Source organism: Hoplias malabaricus, chromosome 2, assembly GCF_029633855.1.
Source record: "Hoplias malabaricus isolate fHopMal1 chromosome 2, fHopMal1.hap1, whole genome shotgun sequence".
NCBI lineage: Eukaryota > Metazoa > Chordata > Actinopteri > Characiformes > Erythrinidae > Hoplias > Hoplias malabaricus.
The window spans coordinates 67,934,519-67,956,404 of record NC_089801.1 but is presented as its reverse complement, the minus strand read 5'-3'; the positions used below and the strand labels follow the sequence as shown (position 1 = coordinate 67,956,404).

The 21,886-nt window shown below is 42.6% G+C and overlaps 1 protein-coding gene across 4 annotated transcripts in view; it reads left to right on the top strand.

Moving 5' to 3' along the window:
* mcf2la (mcf.2 cell line derived transforming sequence-like a) overlaps window positions 1–21,886 on the top strand; it is a 79,580-nt gene that overhangs the window by 18,386 nt on the left and 39,308 nt on the right. For 3 of the 4 annotated variants that reach the window (XM_066661153.1, XM_066661156.1, XM_066661155.1), the window contains exon 2: window positions 20,006–20,089. In XM_066661153.1, coding sequence (XP_066517250.1) covers window positions 20,006–20,089 — 84 coding nt within the window. Of the gene's footprint in view, window positions 1–9,543; window positions 9,974–20,005; window positions 20,090–21,886 lie in introns of those variants that run through there. The other variant, XM_066661154.1, reaches the window with a different exon arrangement.

Sequence of the window (21,886 nt, the reverse complement as noted above, 5' to 3'; positions counted from 1 at the left end):
CAACATCACTGGATATCGAGAGTAGGGATGCGCGGTATTCCACTTTTCATACCGTAATACCGTCTCAAAATAATATCACGGTATACAGAAGGGGGTGCTCTGAGAGGCTGCGATCAGCCTTATACCTGTGAGCACAAAGTCAAGGGAATTTAGATAAACACAGCCCAGCAGTGCACACTGACACACGTGTTGATGATAAAAACCCGTTTCTGGGAGAGGAAATTTCAGCAGCTGGTGCTGAGGGAACAGGAAAGTTTGAAAATAAGCGAAATAAGGCGGTGTACACTGTTTAGAAGCACAGCTGGTGCTAACGGACACTTGTGTTTTAGCACAGCACTGCAGATTTTTTCAGCAAACTGAGCCTCAAAACACACATGTTTACATCTGTTTAGAGCTTAATTCCTGTCTCTTTTAACCCAAACTCAGCGCTGTACAACTGCGGTGGGCTACAGGGATTGTGTTTTTCCCCCAACCGTTTTCAGACTATGACCTCAGCAGTCATTGAGCTCCCACAGCGCCCCCTCCCTGTGGCTCGCTTAAATGCACATGAACATTTTAGCCGACTTTTAAAGACACAGAACCGAAATTTGACACACCACTCACACGTCATAAACACCGGCCTCGTTTTAAGATACCGTCCACATTTTTAAATACCGCGGTATATGGTATTTATCGCTATACCGCCCAACCCTAATCGACAGAGTACAATATTGTGTAGGGATGATTATCAAACTGCACAAGCCTACCTACCTAACGCTGCTAATGACTAGCTAGGGTTAACAGGAAGTGGGCAGTGTGTGGACTAGCTGCAGTAGGCTGTGAAAAAGAAATATACCAATACATACATATACCCCAAACCCAACAATAATTACTTCCTAACTAGTACAGAAATAAAAAGCTTCAAGAAATTGAAAATTCTATTTGTCCGTCTCCATAACAGCACACTGTATATTCTATACTTGTCTTGTATTTCTGTGAACACATTTTTAGTGCCTGCATTTATTAAATGTGCTGTCTATAATGAACTAAATCAATCTCAGCAGGTCTTATTGGAGCTTGATCTGAGATTTATAAAGAACATCTCATTCCAGAAATAGCCAGTGTCATACAGACTCTGAAACGGTCCCAAATATAGAACCTTTTCAAGTCTGACTGAGATCTTCAAAGCTAGGGTTGAAAAAAACCTTACCGTATGTAAATGTATCTAATAAAGGTCTCAGTACTAGTGTATGAGGGTCTGAAGTATGCAAGAGGCTTTTCAATATAGATAATTAATGATACACTTTATCTTTTATAGTGCGTGTGTGTGTGTTTTATAACGTTTAACTTTTTTATAAAATATAACCAATTTTTCATAGTTATGCTTCTGATGTTGAGTAATGTTTACGTAATTGTCCTCTGCATTTTGTAAATCCTCCTTTTGGTTTTATTTGTTCTGCTTTGGGCGAAAGTTCCCTATGAGGCTGTTTGGAGGAAGTCCTGCAAAAAGTCCCTTTTTTCTTTCCTGCTAAAGAAAAAAAATGCTGCTGAGAATCTTCAAGTGGGATGTCACTCTTTATGCAACACAATCTGCTCCCTGTTCACTTTCACTTGTAATTAGCGACTTTAGCCTTTTGTTCGAGAAACTTCGGCAAACCAGACACTTTCAGAACTACTGTCTGACTTATGACTCTCAAACTGTCTGAACAGGGCTGTTTAGACAGGGGCAAATGGGGCTGTGGGGTTGATCCTTGTGGTGTTTTGACCCAAGCATGACACAGACTTTTTAAAACCATAGAAATGTGCTACTTGTTGGAAAAAAAAATTGTGATGTCATATTCGGGCAAAGCCAGGATTAAGCACCAATACAATCTGGCCATCTGCATTATTGGAAATGAAGTATACGGGGATTAATTCCGGGTGGTCTCCGGGCCCTCCGCGACCCTGAACTGGATGAGCGGTTTGAATGAACGAATGAATATATGAGGATTAAATGTTCAGTCACCTTTTAACATGGTGCAGTTTTTAGTGAAATAACTGTGGATTACAATTATACAAAAAAAATAACCACCAGTTTTATTCAAGACCAAATACCTGCTTTCCTGTCCCTGTCTCACCTGCTCATGATGTTACCAAGCTTCTTTTTGAAGAAGAGGGGAATAAGAGGGCCATCCTAGCAAGCCAGAAGCTGGTGTTCTGTCCAAAGCATTTGCAAATGATTTGCTCATTAAAGAAATACACATGGAAAATAGTAAAATGAGTATTTTTCCATCCACCTAACTTTTTGTAAATTAACTTCCAATGGCGTGTGAATCTAAACGAGGGAGGTGGAGAACTCTGTGAGTTTTTGCTTTGATCAGAATATGTTTACAGTCATTTATATAAAAAACACACTTTATTAAATAGCTTGATTTTAAACATTTTTGTAGAGGCATCTGTGTCGTTTCTGTCATATTCTGAGCTTGTTCTAAATGTTTTGAGAGTAAAGTAAAATGCTGTGTGGTCTGACTTTTGCACAGTGCTGTATAAGTTTAGTATGGTGTAGTGCATGCTGCAGAAGGAAGGAGGCGCAGTCACACAGCTCCAGGGACCTGGAGGTTGTGGGTTCGAGTCCTGCTCCGGGTGACTGTCTGTGAGGAGTGTGGTGTGTTCTCCCTGTGTTTGCGTGGGTTTCCTCCGGGTGACTGTCTTTTTGGAGTGTGGTGTGTTCTCCCTGTGTCTGCATGAGTTTCCTCCGGGTGACTGTCTGTGAGGAGTGTGGTGTGTTCTCCCTGTGTCTGCGTGGGTTTCCTCCGGGTGACTGTCTGTGAAGAGTGTGGTGCTTCGCCCTGTGTCTGCGTGGATTTCCTCCGGGTGACTGTCTGTGAGGAGTGTGGTGTGTTCTCCTTGTGTCTGCGTGGGTTTCCTCCGGGTGACTGTCTGTGAGGAGTGTGGTGTGTTCTCCCTGTGTCTGCGTGGGTTTCCTCCGGGTGACTGTCTGTGAGGAGTGTGGTGTGTTCTCCCTGTGTCTGCGTGGGTTTCCTCCGGGTGACTGTCTGTGAGGAGTGTGGTGTGTTCTCCCTGTGTCTGCGTGGGTTTCCTCCGGGTGACTGTCTGTGAGGAGTGTGGTGTGTTCTCCCTGTGTCTGCGTGGGTTTCCTCCGGGTGACTGTCTGTGAGGCGTGTGGTGTGTTCTCCTTGTGTCTGCGTGGGTTTCCTCCGGGTGACTGTCTGTGAGGAGTGTGGTGTGTTCTCCTTGTGTCTGCGTGGGTTTCCTCCGGGTGACTGTCTGTGAGGAGTGTGGTGTGTTCTCCCTGTGTCTGCGTGGGTTTTCTCCGGGTGACTGTCTGTGAGGCGTGTGGTGTGTTCTCCTTGTGTCTGCGTGGGTTTCCTCCGGGTGACTGTCTGTGAGGCGTGTGGTGTGTTCTCCCTGTGTCTGCGTGAGTTTCCTCCGGGTGACTGTCTGTGAGGAGTGTGGTGTGTTCTCCCTGTGTCTGCGTGGGTTTCCTCCGGGTGACTGTCTGTGAGGAGTGTGGTGTGTTCTCCCTGTGTCCGCGTGGGTTTCCTCCGGGTGACTGTCTGTGAGGAGTGTGGTGTGTTCTCCCTGTGTTTGCGTGGGTTTCCTCCGGGTGACTGTCTTTTTGGAGTGTGGTGTGTTCTCCCTGTGTCTGCATGAGTTTCCTCCGGGTGACTGTCTGTGAGGAGTGTGGTGTGTTCTCCCTGTGTCTGCGTGGGTTTCCTCCGGGTGACTGTCTGTGAAGAGTGTGGTGCTTCGCCCTGTGTCTGCGTGGATTTCCTCCGGGTGACTGTCTGTGAGGAGTGTGGTGTGTTCTCCTTGTGTCTGCGTGGGTTTCCTCCGGGTGACTGTCTGTGAGGAGTGTGGTGTGTTCTCCCTGTGTCTGCGTGGGTTTCCTCCGGGTGACTGTCTGTGAGGAGTGTGGTGTGTTCTCCCTGTGTCTGCGTGGGTTTCCTCCGGGTGACTGTCTGTGAGGAGTGTGGTGTGTTCTCCCTGTGTCTGCGTGGGTTTCCTCCGGGTGACTGTCTGTGAGGAGTGTGGTGTGTTCTCCCTGTGTCTGCGTGGGTTTCCTCCGGGTGACTGTCTGTGAGGCGTGTGGTGTGTTCTCCTTGTGTCTGCGTGGGTTTCCTCCGGGTGACTGTCTGTGAGGAGTGTGGTGTGTTCTCCTTGTGTCTGCGTGGGTTTCCTCCGGGTGACTGTCTGTGAGGAGTGTGGTGTGTTCTCCCTGTGTCTGCGTGGGTTTTCTCCGGGTGACTGTCTGTGAGGCGTGTGGTGTGTTCTCCTTGTGTCTGCGTGGGTTTCCTCCGGGTGACTGTCTGTGAGGCGTGTGGTGTGTTCTCCCTGTGTCTGCGTGAGTTTCCTCCGGGTGACTGTCTGTGAGGAGTGTGGTGTGTTCTCCCTGTGTCTGCGTGGGTTTCCTCCGGGTGACTGTCTGTGAGGAGTGTGGTGTGTTCTCCCTGTGTCCGCGTGGGTTTCCTCCGGGTGACTGTCTGTGAGGAGTGTGGTGTGTTCTCCCTGTGTCTGCGTGGGTTTCCTCCGGGTGACTGTCTGTGAGGAGTGTGGTGTGTTCTCCCTGTGTCTGCGTGGGTTTCCTCCGGGTGACTGTCTGTGAGGAGTGTGGTGCGTTCTCCCTGTGTTTGCGTGGGTTTCCTCCGGGTGACTGTCTGTGAGGAGTGTGGTGTGTTCTCCCTGTGTCTGCGTGGGTTTCCTCCGGGTGACTGTCTGTGAGGAGTGTGGTGTGTTCTCCCTGTGTCTGCCCGGGTCCTCCGGGTGACTGTCTGTGAGGAGTGTGGTGCGTTCTCCCTGTGTCTGCGTGGGTTTCCTCCGGGTGACTGTCTGTGAGGAGTGTGGTGCGTTCTCCCTGTGTCTGCGTGGGTTTCCTCCGGGTGACTGTCTGTGAGGAGTGTGGTGCGTTCTCCCTGTGTCTGCGTGGGTTTCCTCCGGGTGACTGTCTGTGAGGAGTGTGGTGTGTTCTCCTTGTGTCTGCGAGGGTTTCCTCCGGGTGACTGTCTGTGAGGAGTGTGGTGTGTTCTCCCTGTGTCTGCGTGGGTTTCCTCCGGGTGCTCCAGTTTCCTCCAATGGTCCAAATACACACGTTGGTAGGTGGATTGGCGACTCAAAAGTGCCCATGCTTGTGAGTGTGTGTTACCCTGTGAGGGACTGTCGCCCCCTCCAGAGTGTGTTTCTGCCTTGCGCCCAGTGATTCCGGGTAGGCTCCAGACCCACCATGACCCTGAATTGGATAAGCGCTTACAGACAATGAATGAATTTATAAGTGCACAAAATTCTACACATGCTCTAAAATAAGAAGCTGATGTGGGGCTGGAAGGTTGTTGGCACAGTGTCAGTCTGGGGATACAAAACTTTTCGCTCTGTTGCTCTCTTGTGCTTCAGCTATAGTCTAATACCACCACCTGCGATATTTATGTTATATTGTATGATGTCTGTTGACTATTGGTTTACCAAACAATCTCCCAAAGGCAGTGGCCAGTGCTCTGACAGTCGCACCACTAGGTTACACCCCATTTCAGTGAGAGTTGGTAATGTGTGATTTTAACCCTCATAGAATCATACTGTAATAAAGCACTGCAGTTAAAAGCTGTAAGAACAAGGATGTTTAAATTATACTTGTGAGACTGTGGTGAATATTTAGGAGTAAAGGGTTTTGGAGAATTACTTGCTAGTGATTAAAAGCGAACATCTCTCATGGTATAAATGTGCATCAGCTTATAATGGAATGTTAGAGAGACAGTAAAGACAACATTATTTTCTGGAAGGTCCATGGATATTTAGGCAAGGCAACACATGGGCTACAATAGCGTGGTTTTATTGACAGATTCGGAGTGTTTGCTTGACTGGTCTGCCTGCAAGAATGGGCATAATTTTATTTAACATGAGTGAAAACAAATAACTGTATAGAAAGCTAAGCTATATACAATCTCTAGCTAAAAGATCTAAAAGTCCCAGCCATTCTGCCACACTGCTAGCTTTGCTAATGCTGAGCTTGTACAAACTGCAGTGTTCCATCACTCCATGCTGCTTCCCAGTGGACCAGTGTCAACGATCAAATCTTGTCCTCTGTCTAGTCTGCTCGACTTTCAGACCCCAAAACTCTTGAGCCAGGTATTCAGTTCACTTCAGTTTTATTTACAGAGCACTTTTTACCACTGAAGTTTTACAGAATCTGTCCTAGCCAAGAGCTCCATCAAAGCATGAGAAAAATCTGTGACACCAGAGCACAGCAGGAATACAGCTATATCCTCAATTACAGCTATTTTTTTTTTTTTACACTTTTCAGTGATTAGAGGTCTGTCCGCCATTTTAAGCAACTCTAGATGCTGTTTCTCTGCTGTGAGCCAAGCATATCGGGTTGAGACCTTTGGTTTTTTTGTTATACTGACACTTGGGCTTCGCAAACACATCAGATCTGTTTTCAGCACACAAACAGACTGGAGAGCTGGTGAATGGTACTTGAATATTTAAATAAAGTGTAGGTCAAAATATTCTTACAATTTGGTGGCTGATTTGGAGAACACAGTGTGGAAAAATCATAATCTGACTGTTGAGGGCTCAGGTTGTGTACACACTCCCTCTGCATTTTTTTTTTAAACCTGAAAACCTAACTCATATTGTTTTTCATTTTGTCTTTATTGTGCAGCTCTGAATTATATAAAAAGCTGTGTAACATGTCCGACCACACAGAGAGAGATAATGATACTCTCTCCCTTTAATTCCTATACATCACAAGACATTCTGAAATGGACTTTCCCTGTTATACTCTTAACACTGCTTTCCCACCAATGCTACACAGATCTGCTGTAATCTATACAGTGCCCTCGGGCCTGCCGGAGCCACTAGGATGTTCACGCTAAGATGGAGTTTTTGATATTGGAGAGGAAGGACTATTGTGTGTATTTTGATTTAGCTGACCACAACGTCTCTTAAATGAACCTTGCTCTGTGTGTGTGTGTGTGTGTGTGTGTGTGTGTGTGTGTCCCTCTTTCTCTGAAGTGGTACAGGGTTGTTTGGGTGTGGTGTGAGAGTAGAACATAAAACATAAGGAAAAAGAGAGAGGCAGGGGATTTCCTCAGCTTTTGTCTGTGAGAGTGTATTTGTGTCTCCCTGACCTTTCACCCTGCACTTCACTGTTGAAATGAATGAATGAATGAATGTCTGTCTCTCTCTGTCTCACTTTCAGTCACTCTCACAGTGTAGCACGATGTATTCACACTCTCCCAGGTGAGAGATCTCTAGCAGATGCCTGCTGCTGTACTTCATTCTCACATTTTTCAAGTCCCAGGGAACACAGCATAAAATACATTTTTTGTGTATTATAATAAATTGTCATCCAATAAGATGTAAAATACACCACCTAGTCAGAAGAAGTCTCCCTCTCTCTCTGTTCAGGTATGATTTGGGTGGTGGATCACTCTCAGCACTGCACTGACACTGTCATGGTGGTGGAGTGGTGTTTAAACACCTTGTAGATGTAAAATCAGAGACAGTAGCTCGTTTGTTGGTCCTCTAGTCCTCCTCTAGTCCTTCAACAGGGGACTATTCTCAGTCCAGCAAATACATTGAGGGGTTTAAAATCTCAAGCAGCACTTCTGTGTCTGATCCACTCGTACCAGCACGACACACACTAACGCCAACATCTGGTACGAAGAGTTTTCGTATCTCAAAATTCCAAAGTTAGAAATTGTAATGAAAGTAAAAGGTGAGGTGTTAAAGATGCCTTTATCTCAACGCTTTAAAAAGGCATCACATTTTTTAATGTATAAAATTGTTTATATAAAAAAATACAGTTGGGCAGTGAATGCTTTGGGAATGTTTTCTTTCTGCATTTATCTGTTAATAAAGGTTCGCAAAAATGGACAAATCACTGGTCCTTGTTTATGTTGAATGCAGTACAACTTTTCTGGAAATGGGGTTGTAAAGGGTGTGTGTGAGAGAGAGGGGGCGTTACATTGTCTAAGAATAGTTACTGTGGAAGAGATGAGAGCTGTCACTTGAAAACGATGCTGAATATTTATAGCAGAGTAGATTAATCTTAGTGTGAGAGTTTGGGTTTTTTATTGCACTCTGAGACAAGAAAATGAAGTGCTCTCACTTCTCTTTATCTCATCTCAAGCTTCATCTCTCTCTCTCTCTCTCTCTCTCTCTCTCTCTCTCTCTCTCTCTCTCAGGGTTCTATATCAAAGGCTTTGCACAGAGCAATAGAGCTTTTTATTTCACTGCAGCACACACTTACCAACCAGCCTCCAGCAACAAACAGGTGGCTGTGTGTGTGTGTGTGTGGGGGGGGGGGGGTCTTGTGTGTGTCTTATTCCCATGCTCTGTGAATACTGGGTTGCAGGGCCATTCATAGTGGAATGCTTGGGGATCTCCCTGACAATATGAGAAAGCTTCTGTTCTAGAAGCTTCTTCTGTGCGTGTGTGTGTGTGTGTGTGTGTATGAGAGAGGGAGAGAGAGAGAGAGAGAGAGTGCGAGTCGTGAATAGCCCCCTGCAAGTTTTTGTGTATCCACATCCCTCTCCTCCTGCCTGAGTTTCCTCTAATAGTGAGCTGTGCATCGCTGGCTGTGATGCACATCATTATAAGACTGACCCTTCCTCGGTTTCTGGCTATATTAGTTACATAATGTGTGTGAAAGAAACAGCCAATGGCGGACCCGTTAGTCCTGATGGTGTACAGTGGTTAGTTCTCTAATAGCGATGACAATGACGTGAAAACTGGCTTAAAGCTTAATTTTTATCTTCATTAGTCATGGCCATGTCGTGTAAGCCAGGGAATAAGAAATGATTAAATTCTTAATAATATAAGTAGAGATGGAAAAATAAAAACATTACCTTTAATGCTCTGTCACACATGTTTTTCAAAAAAAAAAGTGGGATTTTTTTTTTTTTTTTTTTTTTGTAAAGTGGAATTTAAAAATGATCTCCTTTTGAATCTTTAACTGGCAAAAGAACAGTTTTTTTTTTTATCAGATTGTGGAGATGAGCCATGACCCTGCTATGATTTGCATTTCATTGTATACATATCGTCATGTTTTGAAGGAAGAAAAGTCATTTTTACATTGTTATAACGTCTTGTGTCGTTGATTAGATTTTCCTGTTTTGTGTGAATCGAAGTTCCAACGTGTAAACGGAATTCTAACAATAAATAACGAGCTAATCATTTTCACTGCTTAATTATGTAATATAAATTGAATGGAACAATGAGAATAATTTTAATTATTAACTGTGTGTTTGAATATGCACAGTAAGTAATTAAAGTAATTGAAAGTTTTATAAACACAAGTCTTGTCCTTATTAATCATTAATTCCTTAATTTCTAGCACTCCGTCTGTCTTCCTGTCAGTATTACCACTGTACTGTAGATGGCGTCTTTGCTCCGCCCCTTCAGAGCGTGAGCTGTGTTCTTATTGGCTGCTTATTATTAACCCAGTCTGAGGGAGGAGATAGTCATTGCAGAAGTTAGCATTGCGCTAGCTCTCTCTCTCTCTCTCTCTCTCTCATATATCTACTCACAGGAGGATTACTATGTGTGTATCTCCTGTGTATGTGTAAGAGAATTAAGAGCATTTGTGTGTTAAGACTTTAACCACTCGCACACACTGTTGCATCTGGCTGCTTTCACAGCCGCCTCCAGGCAGACATACCTGTAGGTGTGTGTGTGTCTGTGTGTGAGGCGAACTGTGTGTGTGTGTGAGCAGTGGGGGGTGTAACCTGAAGCTGTTGGAGTTTGACGTTCTGTGTGTGTGTGTGTGTGTGTGAGAGAGAGAGAGAGCGAGACAGCATGGGCTTGTGTGAAGCGCCCAGACGGATGGTGTGTGTTCCTCGGCGTTGTGCTGCTTATGACGGCCGACTGGAGCTCCACAGATAGGGGCGGCCTGGGGAGCAGTGTGAAGGTCCCAGAGCTGAGGTGATGGCTTTAAACAGAGTGTCTCTGCTCTGCCAGGACATCACTCGACTATGGCTCCAGCTCAAAGTGTTCACAGGTAGGATACAGAGAGAACCCCGTGAACTACAGACTCCTTACTGACTTATTAAACTGACACTTCTTCTTGGGCTTAGCATAACTTATTCTGTCATGTTAATATCAAGCTGCTGTTCGATTTTATTCATTTATTTATTTATTTATAGTAGTAAAGAAAGTAGTCTCTGACTTTAGTCCTGTGCCCAGGTTGTTTAATCATTAATCATATATTCAAAAAGACATTTATATTAAGTGTTTTTCACATCTCCGAACTTCAGGTCTGGTCTCCACTACTCTGAGGGTGCCTCGAGTGCATTGTCTTCTTTTTAGTCTATTTCCTTTTCTCCATAACAGCTCCTTGGTGGCTGTACATCTTTTTAGACCCATACTTGTTTCCTCACAAGAATGAACAGTCTCACCTATCAAACCTTTTTTTCTTTTAGTTCAGAAACAAGAGTGCAGCTTGCTTTAAGTGGGCTGAAACAGGTCTTGCATGGCTGTTGGGTATCTCTGATCTTATGTCTGACTTTGCTAATAAAACACTGGAAATCCTTCTGTAATTAGGCTACTCTGAATTTATAGAGGTACTTGCATTTTTAGTGGATAATCAAAAAATAGTCTTAGATACTTTACATTTATTTATATATTTGATTGGCACACTCTACGTCCCAGTTTGTGTTGATTTTTGAAAGTATGATTTGTATTAGCTTTGATGTATTGTTCTGTGTTGACTCCACTCTGTTGATCAGAAGCACTGTTGTCGAAGTGGAACGAGGTGGTGTCCCTTTAAATGTTAAAGGGGTGTGGCTATCTGTTTGCTTTATATTTGATTAATTTTGGATACTGTCATATATTAATGCTCTTTGTTTTTTCTTAGTTTTCTTTTTTTGTTTTTGTTTTTTTTGTTCCTTTGAACAGAACCTAGGTCAATGTTTAATTTCCCTATTGTTTAAATACTGCAGTATTTTGTCGGTAAAAAAACCTGTTGAATTCAGTATATTCAGTTTATTAAAGGGCTGAGGAAAGTCAGCACAAAACAAAATTAACCTTATCACTGGTAGTTTATTGGAATGCTAAGCTGCAAGCTGTATTCATTAGTTGTTTTATTTTAGTCTTCTTATTTGCTTCACTTTCTCTCATACTGAAAAAAAACAAAAAACATGCTAGTCCCCTACTGGCCAGAACTTATTTACTTTCAAAGTTAACAAGTTAACCTCGTCTCCAAAGTCAACACCCCCTTCAGCAAACCCTCTTTCTCTTTCACTGGCTGTTGTCTGTGACTGTTGGGTCAGTTAACATTAGCATGCGTTTGTTCCTCTTTCTCTTCTGACCATATGGTCCAGCTTTGGTCCCAAGAGGTTTTGGATTCCAACAGCCACTTTGGACTGGCACCAACGGTGTTGTTCTGGTTCCAGCTAGCTTTGCTATAATGAGGCTAATGCCTCAGAGCCAAGCTGTCAGTCTCCTCGGCCACTGCCACAACCACAGCCTTGGCCTTGGCTCTGCAGCATGGAATCACCATGGCTGCAAAATGCTAGCTTCACAGAACTGACGAGTGGAGGCCCGTCGGTTGGAATTTGCATGTTTTTAGCTTAGCAGTGACTGTGCCCTCTATAGTTCCTTCCCTTAGGCTGTTGAGTGCTTTTCAGTGGGATGAACTGTACAGAACTGAGCCTGCTGGGCGGATGGAGGACACACTGCAAAAAGTGTGTATCATTGAAACTAATAATAAAATTTTGCACACCGTCTTGTGACACTCTTTCAAATGGCCTTTCTCATGGATCGACGCACACTGTATGCATTGGCAAGATAACGGCTGTAATTAGATCCATTGCTGTGCATCTTTGGCTCAAGCTAATGCTGGGAGTAGAGTTAGCTTGGATTAGAGGGTGCGCTAGTGTAATGACAAAAGCATGTATGGGGTTGTATTATATGCAAAACCACAACTGGACATTGGGAATAGCCAGAAGCCGTTTGTAATTAGAGGCTTTCTGGCCACACCTATGCAAATGTTTTCACAATGTTGCCAGCCTGTCCCTGTGTATCAATCCTCCCAGTTGTTGCAGGCGTCATGTTCTTGAATCTGACCAACAGCAAAGACTTAACTGCGGCCAAGACTAAATATGTGCTTAAAGGCTAAGCACCAGCTCTATGAAAGTGTCAAACAAATAAATACAGTGGAATTTGAGTTCCTAACTTGTGTTTATTGATAGTCAGAAAACATGTTATTTCTTACTAATTCAAGGAATAAGGTTTAAAAGACCGTTGGTCCACCCCCCCAATGGTGTTCGGAAACTCTAATAGGCGTCTTGCATGTGACGTAGATGGTGGACAACAACCCTAGAAGTTGCACTTAATTTAATGCAAAATGACGAAGTGATTGGTGTGTTGTTTTTGGCTGCAATCATTCAATGTACAGTGGGACATCTGTGCACAAATGGCCCAAAGATCCCAAAATATCCAGAAAATGGACTAAATTTGTCAACTTTAAATGGGCACTTTAGAAAGGACCATCCGCTCACTCCGTTATCTGTAGCTCATTTCACTGGCGCTTTTCCAACACTATGGGCATGTAAGGAAACCAACGAAAGGTGTTCAAGAGCCTCTGTAACATGGAGGTAAACAGGGTAAGTACACTAACTTCGCCTGTTTTAGTTGGTGTTAGTTAACGTTAGCTTGACTCGCTAAACTCGGTGGCTCAGATTATACTCGGCTACGTAGCTGCATTACGGAGGTTTATAGTGTCGGATGAATTCGAGTTCGACTTCGATCACATTTACAAGAATAACAGTACCTCTAAATTTGAGTTTAGCTTATTGCTAGGCTATTGTCATGAATAATGTTGGTTATTTAGCTAGCTAGATACTGTCATAACGGTGTTTTACCCCGGCGTTGTTCAGCTGTTGTCCACCAGTGACGTCACGGTTGCGTTCAAGAATTTCCGTAGCGAGCTCGGGTTTTTCCGTCAATTTAATAAAATTGTCAGTTTTAAAGCAAATTAAGCTGCTATTTTCATTTTAATTCATACTTATATATGTCAGTAACTACAATAATGTGAAATATTCATGGAGGTCCATTAAGTGGTGCTTAGCCTTTAATATTGTGTGTTTGAATAGCTCTGGAACTTCGGACACAATTATCTCAGTTATTTCAGCAGCACTGAGGGAAATATCAGTTGTCGAGTTGTGATACATTTTTTAAACCCATGCTAACACCAAAGAAATAGTGTGTTAATGTAACAGTATTTGCAGACCATTTCTGTTGTTCTGTTCATCATGAAATGTAAAATACACCATTAATATATATATATATATATATATGTTTACTTTTTGTATAAATGGTGATAAATGTAAAAATGTATTGTTCACTCCCCTTTTACATACAGTCTGTAACATGGGGGGGAAAATGCACTGTGGTATCTCAAAAACCCGGCCCACATTCACTTATCTACAGGTTGATCATGTCCATTCACACTGAAACACTGTTTATGTTTGTTTGTAAACAGGGATTGAAATGAGCTCATTTATGTTAAAAGTGCAGTTACAGAAACACTTTCATTTAAAAGGAGAAATAAAAAAAAGATTGTAAGTGATCATTTAAAAAGAATTTTTTTTAGATGAAAGAATCTGGAGCCTAGATTCTTGAGCAATGACATTTCTCATGAATGTCATCCCACCCTGGTGTCGAAAGAGCAGAGAGGAACCATTTTGTATTTTCATTGTTATATTTGACAGAAATCAGGAGTATAGACTGGGCATGGGGAATGGAAGGCGTGTGACCCATTTATTAATATTTCAATCAGATTCCTTCTTTGTGTGTGTGTGTGTGTGTGTGTGTGTATTTTGCACTTATCTCTATCCGACAGCAGATGGGAGCTCTTTAAATCCAGTCTGGCTTCCCTTCTGTACACATGCCACACACACAGCTGCAAGTATTTCTAGTTTGTTAGCAGTTGTTCATGTTGATGCTGGTGGTGTGGTGCTTGGTGTTGGCCACATTTGCTTGTGGCAGTTGGTAGAAATATCCGTGGCTACGTTACAGACCCTGATCTAGCTAATGCTTAAAGATCACCCAGTGTGCTTTCTACTGAAAACTTCAAAAATCATTGTTTTGCTCATTGTTTTTTAAGGAAATGACCATTAGTGTCATGATGTGCGTGAGATGAGCAGTTACAAAATTTTTGAGCATTTAATATACACTCACGCAACAAGGAACACAAACTATGGCATCACGTTACAACACAGAAGCACACAAAATGAACCACAAAGAGGGAACACAAAGAGAAACTGCGTCCCAGTTGAGCACTTAGTACTAATTCTAACTAGTTTTTGAGTGTGTAGTATGTTAAGTGTCAAAGGTGAGTCTATTAAGAAATCCACAGTGTGCACTTGGAATATCTCAGCATTTCACTGAGGTATTTACGCTCTTAATCATTCCAAGAGCATGCGAGGCCAAAATCGCACTTACGCATCATATAGAACAAGCACATACCCACGATGAAAGCAGCTGTAAAGATGCACTCTTGGTCTTTGCCTTCAGGAGTTCGGACAAGCTGTGGCATGACGTAGTCAAAGCTGTCTTTAAAAACATACTGACGTGTGATGAACTGCTTGTGAGAACATGACCAAAACAACATAGCAATATTCCTAATGATGTGTCCTTACCATGCTGCAAATAACATGTGTGTGTCGTTTAGAACACATCACTGTTTAAAGTATATGTTGTTGTTGTAGCTGTTCTTTAGCTTTAAATGTTGTAGACAGTGCAAACATTTGTAGAGAATCCAAACAAGAGAAAAGATGCTAGCCTTGTTAGCCTCTTGTACCAGGAAACAGAGGCACAGAGAAGGTGAGGGTTTTTCTTATGTTTAAAACTGATTTTCACTGAAAATGTTGAGTATGCTTAATGGAATATTTTTTGTAAGGCTTCTTGCTCTGGAAGGAAGTCGAATGTTTAGTTTTTCTGCTTCGTTAGCTGTTGTAGCAGTCGAGGTAGCCACAGTGTCTTAGAATCTCTGAATTTTAACCTTGGAAAACGGCCCATGCCTACTCCCGTCCAAGCCTTATATTAAAAATAGAATGGTATTGGAAGGAAATTTTGGAGACGCTGCGTTCCAGGTGCCACTGAATCTCTGTGTGAATATAGGGCCTGGAAGGCTTTGCCACAGTGGGCTATGGGCTACAGCTCTGTGGCTCTTGTCTTGTCAGCCATGGTGAATGTGGTTTTGTTTAGCGCCTGAGGCGCTATTTCTCTGTTGGTACACAATGGGAAAGCGAGGTGCTGACAGACTTGGCGGCGGATGAAGCCTTGAGCCTCATGTTTGGCTGCAAGCAACGGCTGGCAGTTGTCTTCAAATGACAGTAAAGCAAATGATCCAAATGATGCAGTATTTTCCTCTACCCCAAATTTAGTCGACCAGCCAACATTCATTTGGTACGTTAAGTTTGCTTCTTTAGTTTTCCACTGTACCACTGGATCCGAGGTTTGTACACTTTTAAAGCCTTGACCCATGCAGGGACTGTTTGTAGCCTCAAAGGCCAAATTCAGCAACCTCAACACACCAGTGGAACAAAACATTTTACACGCTTTCATCATTAAGTACAATGTTAAAGTTTACTAGATTGAAGGATTCAGCGTCTTGGCTCTATGTTGAATGAACTGCCATTATCTTGTGTAATTAAAATTGTAGTTTAACTCGCACAGCCAGTCGTGATGTCCTTTTCTACTTATTTATATAATGGAAAATAGCCTGTAGAGAAAGTATAAATCAGCCATCACATGGCCTGTCTCCTTAGCCTCAATAGGAGTATTTACCAGAGAAAGACCCATAAGCTAAATGAGGAATAGTTGGTCAGTTGTTTTTTGTCTCTGGCCTTGGGTTCACACAAGAAGCTGATTTAGGCTCAGAATCTTCCTTGTGTTAATGTTGAGCTTAGTGCCAAAAACTACTACTGTTCATTCTAGCACTGTAATTCTAATACGTATATCCACTGTTGACTTTGCATTCTGCAGATGGACTCTTGTGTGTGTATATATCCCAAATAGTCTTAAAGAAATCAAATGAAATCAGTATGGTCTGCATGGTTATGAAGAGTGTTAAAAGTTCTGTATTTTCCATGAATAGTGAAAGTACTAACCAACAGAGTACTCTTTCTTTTTTTTAAGCCAGGGCTTGATGTTTGTCCTTACCAATCATGTGAGCTGCTGGTCAGGATCCAGAATCTAGCGTGAACCTAACCAGCTTAGAGCGAGCAAGGGTTAGCGAGAGCACATTAGTCCCGACAGCTGTCTCAAGGGAATCTCACATGTGACTCTCTGGGAGCAGAGGCCTGGATCTGTAAATAATAAAAGTAATGTAATTTTGTTGGTATATAAAATAGTGTTCTCATGCCAAAAATGTTTTGCTAGCCCAAGAATTAGGCTACTGGCTAAACCCCTCACCTGCTCACTGCAGTAATGCCCATGAGGAAGTGAACTAATAGCATTTGAGAAGGGATGGTTCATACATTGTATAACCTTTGGTGTTTAAATAATGTTTCGACATTTTGTTTTGGATATACAAGGCTAATATAGCTAGCAAATAATGGCGATAATAAATAACTCTAAATTTGGGCCCTGTCCCAAATTTATTTTTGAAAAGTTCTAACGTTCTTTTTATGATATAGTAAAATATCTCACTTTCAACATGTGATCTATGTTTTTTTGTGAATAAAAAATATTTTGGGTGTATGAGAATTGTCAGTCATTGCATACTGTTTTTAATTACACTTCTCTAAATTTTACCCAATTAGCATTAGTCCCAATGCTTTTGGAATTGAGGTTGTATATTTTAGACTTTATTTTTATATAAGTTGCTAAAATAAAAATATGTTGTATGTATGTAAAAATAGGTTTGTGGAAAATAGCCATATCTCTCAAGGAAACGTCAGACTAAAGTCTTTCTGGCCACATTTTGGTGTAAGTAGTAACTTAACTATGTAATTTATTAATTTTTTCCCCCCTATTCCCTTAGGGATAATCCTTCTGTAAGTCACCTGAGGGGAGCAGTGACGTATGTATGTCATGCTTGCGTCTCAGGTGGAATTTCATCACTCCACCACCAAACACAAAGTTAGCATGCTCTTGTGAAATCTAATAGCAGGTTAACTAGCAACAGTATTTACCTCAAAGCCTTCTGAGGGTCTGGCAAAAACAGCCTATTCCTCAAATGGGAAACTGGCCCCTTCTTGTTGTAGTGTGTGTTGTAAATAGCCTGTGTATGCCAAGACCTTCCATTGGTTGGCTAAAGCTTTAACGCTTGGGCCTTGTGCCCTGTTAGCATATCTGCTAACATATCTGCCTTCAGAACAAGTTGGATTTGTAAATGTTACACATTCTTCAGAATTTTTGAATTTTGAGGCATTTACACTTGAGTATTTACAAATGATATTACTTTTAACTTTTGTTTTGAACGTTAGTGAGGGAATGAGTGTGTTTTATGTTTAACAGTGACAACCAATTGTTATTAAATAGGAACAAATATGGTATAGCACTTAAGTTCTGTTGTTCTGTTGACCATAAGTCTTGTTTTGCAGCTTTTTAGCACACTCAAGTCCTTTATTTAAATAATCACTGTCTGTTTGTCATGCTATGACACCATATCTTTAAATAAGTCCTTAAGCCATCCACCTTTGTTCAATAGAAACCTTCCCTCATTAGCAGGGTTTCATAGCCCATTGCTCTGTATTTGTTATTGTGCCTAGTCAGAACATCACCCTAAAATGTATTTAAGAATGACATCTCCGGTATCACTGGATAATAAATATGGCCTATGATGGCATGCTCTTACACTTTACACATTTTACTAATGATAGTGATTCATTGCAAATTCAGTATGGAGCTTGTAATAAAAACTTGGTTAAAAGTACAGGGTGGGCCATTTATATGATACACCTTAATAAAATGGGAATGGTTGGTGATATTAACCTCCTGTTTGTGGCACATTAGTTTATGGGAGGGGGAAAACTTTCAGGAAGGGTGGTGGCCATTTTGAAGTTGGCCATTTTGGATCCAACTTTTGTTTTTTCAATGGGAAGAGGGCCATGTGACACATCAAACTTATTGGGAATTTCACAAGAAAAACAATGGTGTGCAAGACTTTTATCTTTGGGGACATCTGAAGGCAATTGTCTATGCTGTGAAGATACGAGATGTACAGCACCTGAAACTACGGATACTGTAAGCCTGTGCTAGCATTTCTCCTGCGGTATTGCTATCAGCATGTGAAGAGTGGGAGAAGAGGGTTGCATTGACAATCCAACACAATGGGCAGCACTTTGAACACATTTTATAAGTGTTCAGAAACTTGTAAATAACTCATGAAAGAATAAACCAAGCACACCACCATGAACGTTAAAACCAAGCACACCATTGTTTTTCTTGTGAAATTCCCAATAAGTTTGATGTGTCACATGACCCTCTTCCCATTGGAAAAAACAAAAGTTGGATCCAAAATGGCCGACTTCAAAATGGCCACCATGGTCACCACCCATTTTTAAAAGATTTCCCCCCTTCCATATACTACTGTGCCACAAACAGGAAGTTAATTCCCATTTAATTTAAGGTGTATTCATATAAATGGCCCACTCTACCATTATCAGGAACCTCACCCAGCCCTGGCAGCAGCTGTGATTTGGCTTGGAGAGATGGTTATTGATCTGGATATGAATGCACGGTGTCAGGTTTGCCACTCTATTGGACTTTATTGATTTGTTGTTACTGATAAAGCAGTTGGACATGAGTGATCAACAGGCAGTGTCTTGATAACAGTTGCCTACATTGCTGTGTGTGTATATCTCTCAACACAGGGAAAGGAGGTCCTGAGTGAGCAATAAAACACTGACGTGCGCTATATGTTGTGATGTTCTAGAAGCTGCACATCAAGTAGAAGCTGATTGGCTCTCTTCATACATCCTAGCTTGGATTATTCCCTTGGTGCACATGGCCACGTTGATTTAAAGAATGTTGGTTGATGCCAATGGAACACTAAGGTGTACGAGGCCTGCATTATAAAGAAGAGACGTTTGAGCAGATATTTGCAGAAGTATCAATCGGCCTTCAGCAGGCCTTCAGCTATTTCCAGTTAAACCTGTGAAAAGCATGCTAGTGTTTGTATTTGCAGGGGGTGGGGTTTCCTGGCCAGGTGTGTTCTCAAGTTGGCCAATGTGTTTCTGTGCTCTGCTCATTCTGCAGCTGCTCTTTTATAACACATTTAAACCTGCACACATGCTGACAGACAGTCTCTCTCTCTCTCACACACACACACCAGGCACAAACATTAGGTATATTTAAACATCATCCAGATGAACCCCAGGTACATCTGCTCCATCGCCCCACTCTCACACTCACTCAGACACATGCGGTGCGGCAGCAGCAGTGTGTAAAGCCGCTTACTGTAATCCTTTTTCTCTCTCACTGCAGAAATCATACCCTTTCCGTTCCCCCTCTCTCTCTCTCTCTCTCTCTCTCTCTCTCTCTCTCTCTCTCTCTATCTTCCCTCCTTCATTTTTTTCTCCTCCTCTTTCCTCACTGCTTTGATCTCCCTTTTTACTTTCTCTACTCGGCCACTCTTTCTTTTCCTTCCACTTTGATTTGCATGTCTCCCCCTCTTCCTCCTTCTCTCCCTCTGATGGTAAAAGTAAAGTGATGAGACTTTGTGAATGTTGTGAATGAACAAAGTACAATGCAATATGTTTTCTGCAGTTAACCCATATGCGGCATTGAAAAAACACACACACACTTGTGCACTGGGGCGGTTAACACACACTGGGAGAGAGCTATTCCCACCTCCAGGGAAGAGAATGGGGTTTAGACAGCGATGATCCTTCACTCTCCAGTGATCCAGATGAGATACTGCACAGTAATTTGATGTTGTTACTTGTTCTTGTGTTTGAATGAGATTAAAAATTCTCTCTCTCTCCTCTCTTCTCTGTCTCTTTCTTTCTTTTCTCTGTCTCTCTCCCTCCCTCTCTTCTATCTCTTTCTGTCTCTCCTCTCTCTCTCTCCCTCTCTGCAGATGAGATCATGCAGCAGGAGAGCATTCCACTATGTGCTGCAGAAATCAGCCCTGACCTTAGAAAAGGCTTTGCTTTCCTGTCAGGTAAGCCCTCCCATGTGCCTTTATTAACTGACCCCAGATCAGAATCCATACAGCATAATTGCAAAAAAAAAAAAAATGAACTCCCTGAAGCCTCGTGTCGTAGCAGTTATGTGAAACAGATGTTGTACTATAGAGAATCTCCAACACTCAGAAATATTCAGCAAAGATTGGCTCTGTGGTCAGAAGCTGACCATTTGATGAAGGGCTAGTGGAGAACCAACTTAAACTCTGTCTACGAAGAAACACAGCAGTCTGTAACTCTACACCAGCAAGTTGGGGCTTTCTTATAAAGTGGCCAGTGATTTAATGATCTTCCAACCAGCTGCAATGCCAGGGCACTGTAAGACTGAAGGCGTATTTCAGGCATGGAAGTGACATATGACTCAGTGCTCGTACACAGCTATGTATTTATAGACCAGACTGAAGCTGCTCAGACTCAGCCTGGTGTGGCCGGCTCCAGATGTAGTCGAGTTAGGACTGCAGTCTCAGCACATTATATTTATAAAAGTGTTCTAGAGCAGAGTCTGTGCCAGATGGGGCAAGAGTATCACTGTCCACACACATCCACACAATACACAATATGGACAAAAGAATTAGGACACATACACATTATATGCACAGACGTTTTACGACATCCAAAATCATTGGTCCCCCTTTCCAGCTTTTCTGGGAAGCCTTTCCACAAGATCTTGGACTGACTGTGGGAATTTGTGGGAGCTGACACTGATTTTGGACTAGACGGCTTGGCTCACAATCTCCATCCTTGTTCGTTGCACAAGTTTCTCATGAGGTTGAGCTCTGGGCTTTGTGAGGGCCAGTCAAACACAAACATACCTTTTTCGGACCTTGCTTTGTGCACAGGGGCACAGTCATCCTGGAACAGAAAAGGGCCTTCCCCAAACTGTTCCCGCTGTGCTGGAAGCATATAATTTTCCAAAATGCCTCAGTATGCTGAAGCACTAGGATTTCTCTTCATCAGAAGTAGCCTGGGCCAAGCTCTGAAAAACTACCACATTGTCAATCCACAGCACATGTTTCAACTGCTCCAGAGTTGCAGTGGCAGGTTGCTTTACACCGCTCCATCCGACACTTGGCATTGTGCTCCATGCTGTAATGTTTGCACGAAGCAGCTCAGCCATGGAAACCCATAACATGTAGCTTCTGGCACACAGTTTTGAAACTGTTGTTAATGCCAGAGGAGGTTTTGCACTCTGCAGTTATTGAGCCAACACAGTGTTGGTGACTGTTACACACTTGCTGTGGTTCCTAAAGACTCATCTGAAGGCAATTGTCTATGCTGTGACGATACGAGATGTGCAGCACCTGAAACTATGGATACTGGAAGCCTGTGCTAGCATTTCTCCTGCGGTGTTGCTATCAGTGTGTGAAAAGTGGGAGAAGAGGGTTGCATTGACAATCCAACACAATGGGCAGCACTTTGAACACATTTTATAAGTGGTCAGAAACTTGTAAATAACTCATGAAAGAATAAAGTTACGTTAAAACCAAGCACACCATTGTTTTTCTTGTGAAATTCCCAATAAGTTTGATGTGTCACATGACCCTCTTCCCATTGAAAAAACAAAAGTTGGATCCAAAATGGCCGACTTCAAAATGGCCACCAAGTGTCACTACCCATCTTGAAAAGTTTTCCCCCTCCCATATACTAATGTGCCACAAACAGGAAGTTAATTCCCATTTTATTAAGGTGACTCTATATAAATGGCCCACCCTACCATTATCAGGAACCTCACCCAGCCCTGGCAGCAGCTGTGGTTCCCAAAGACTCCCACTTTT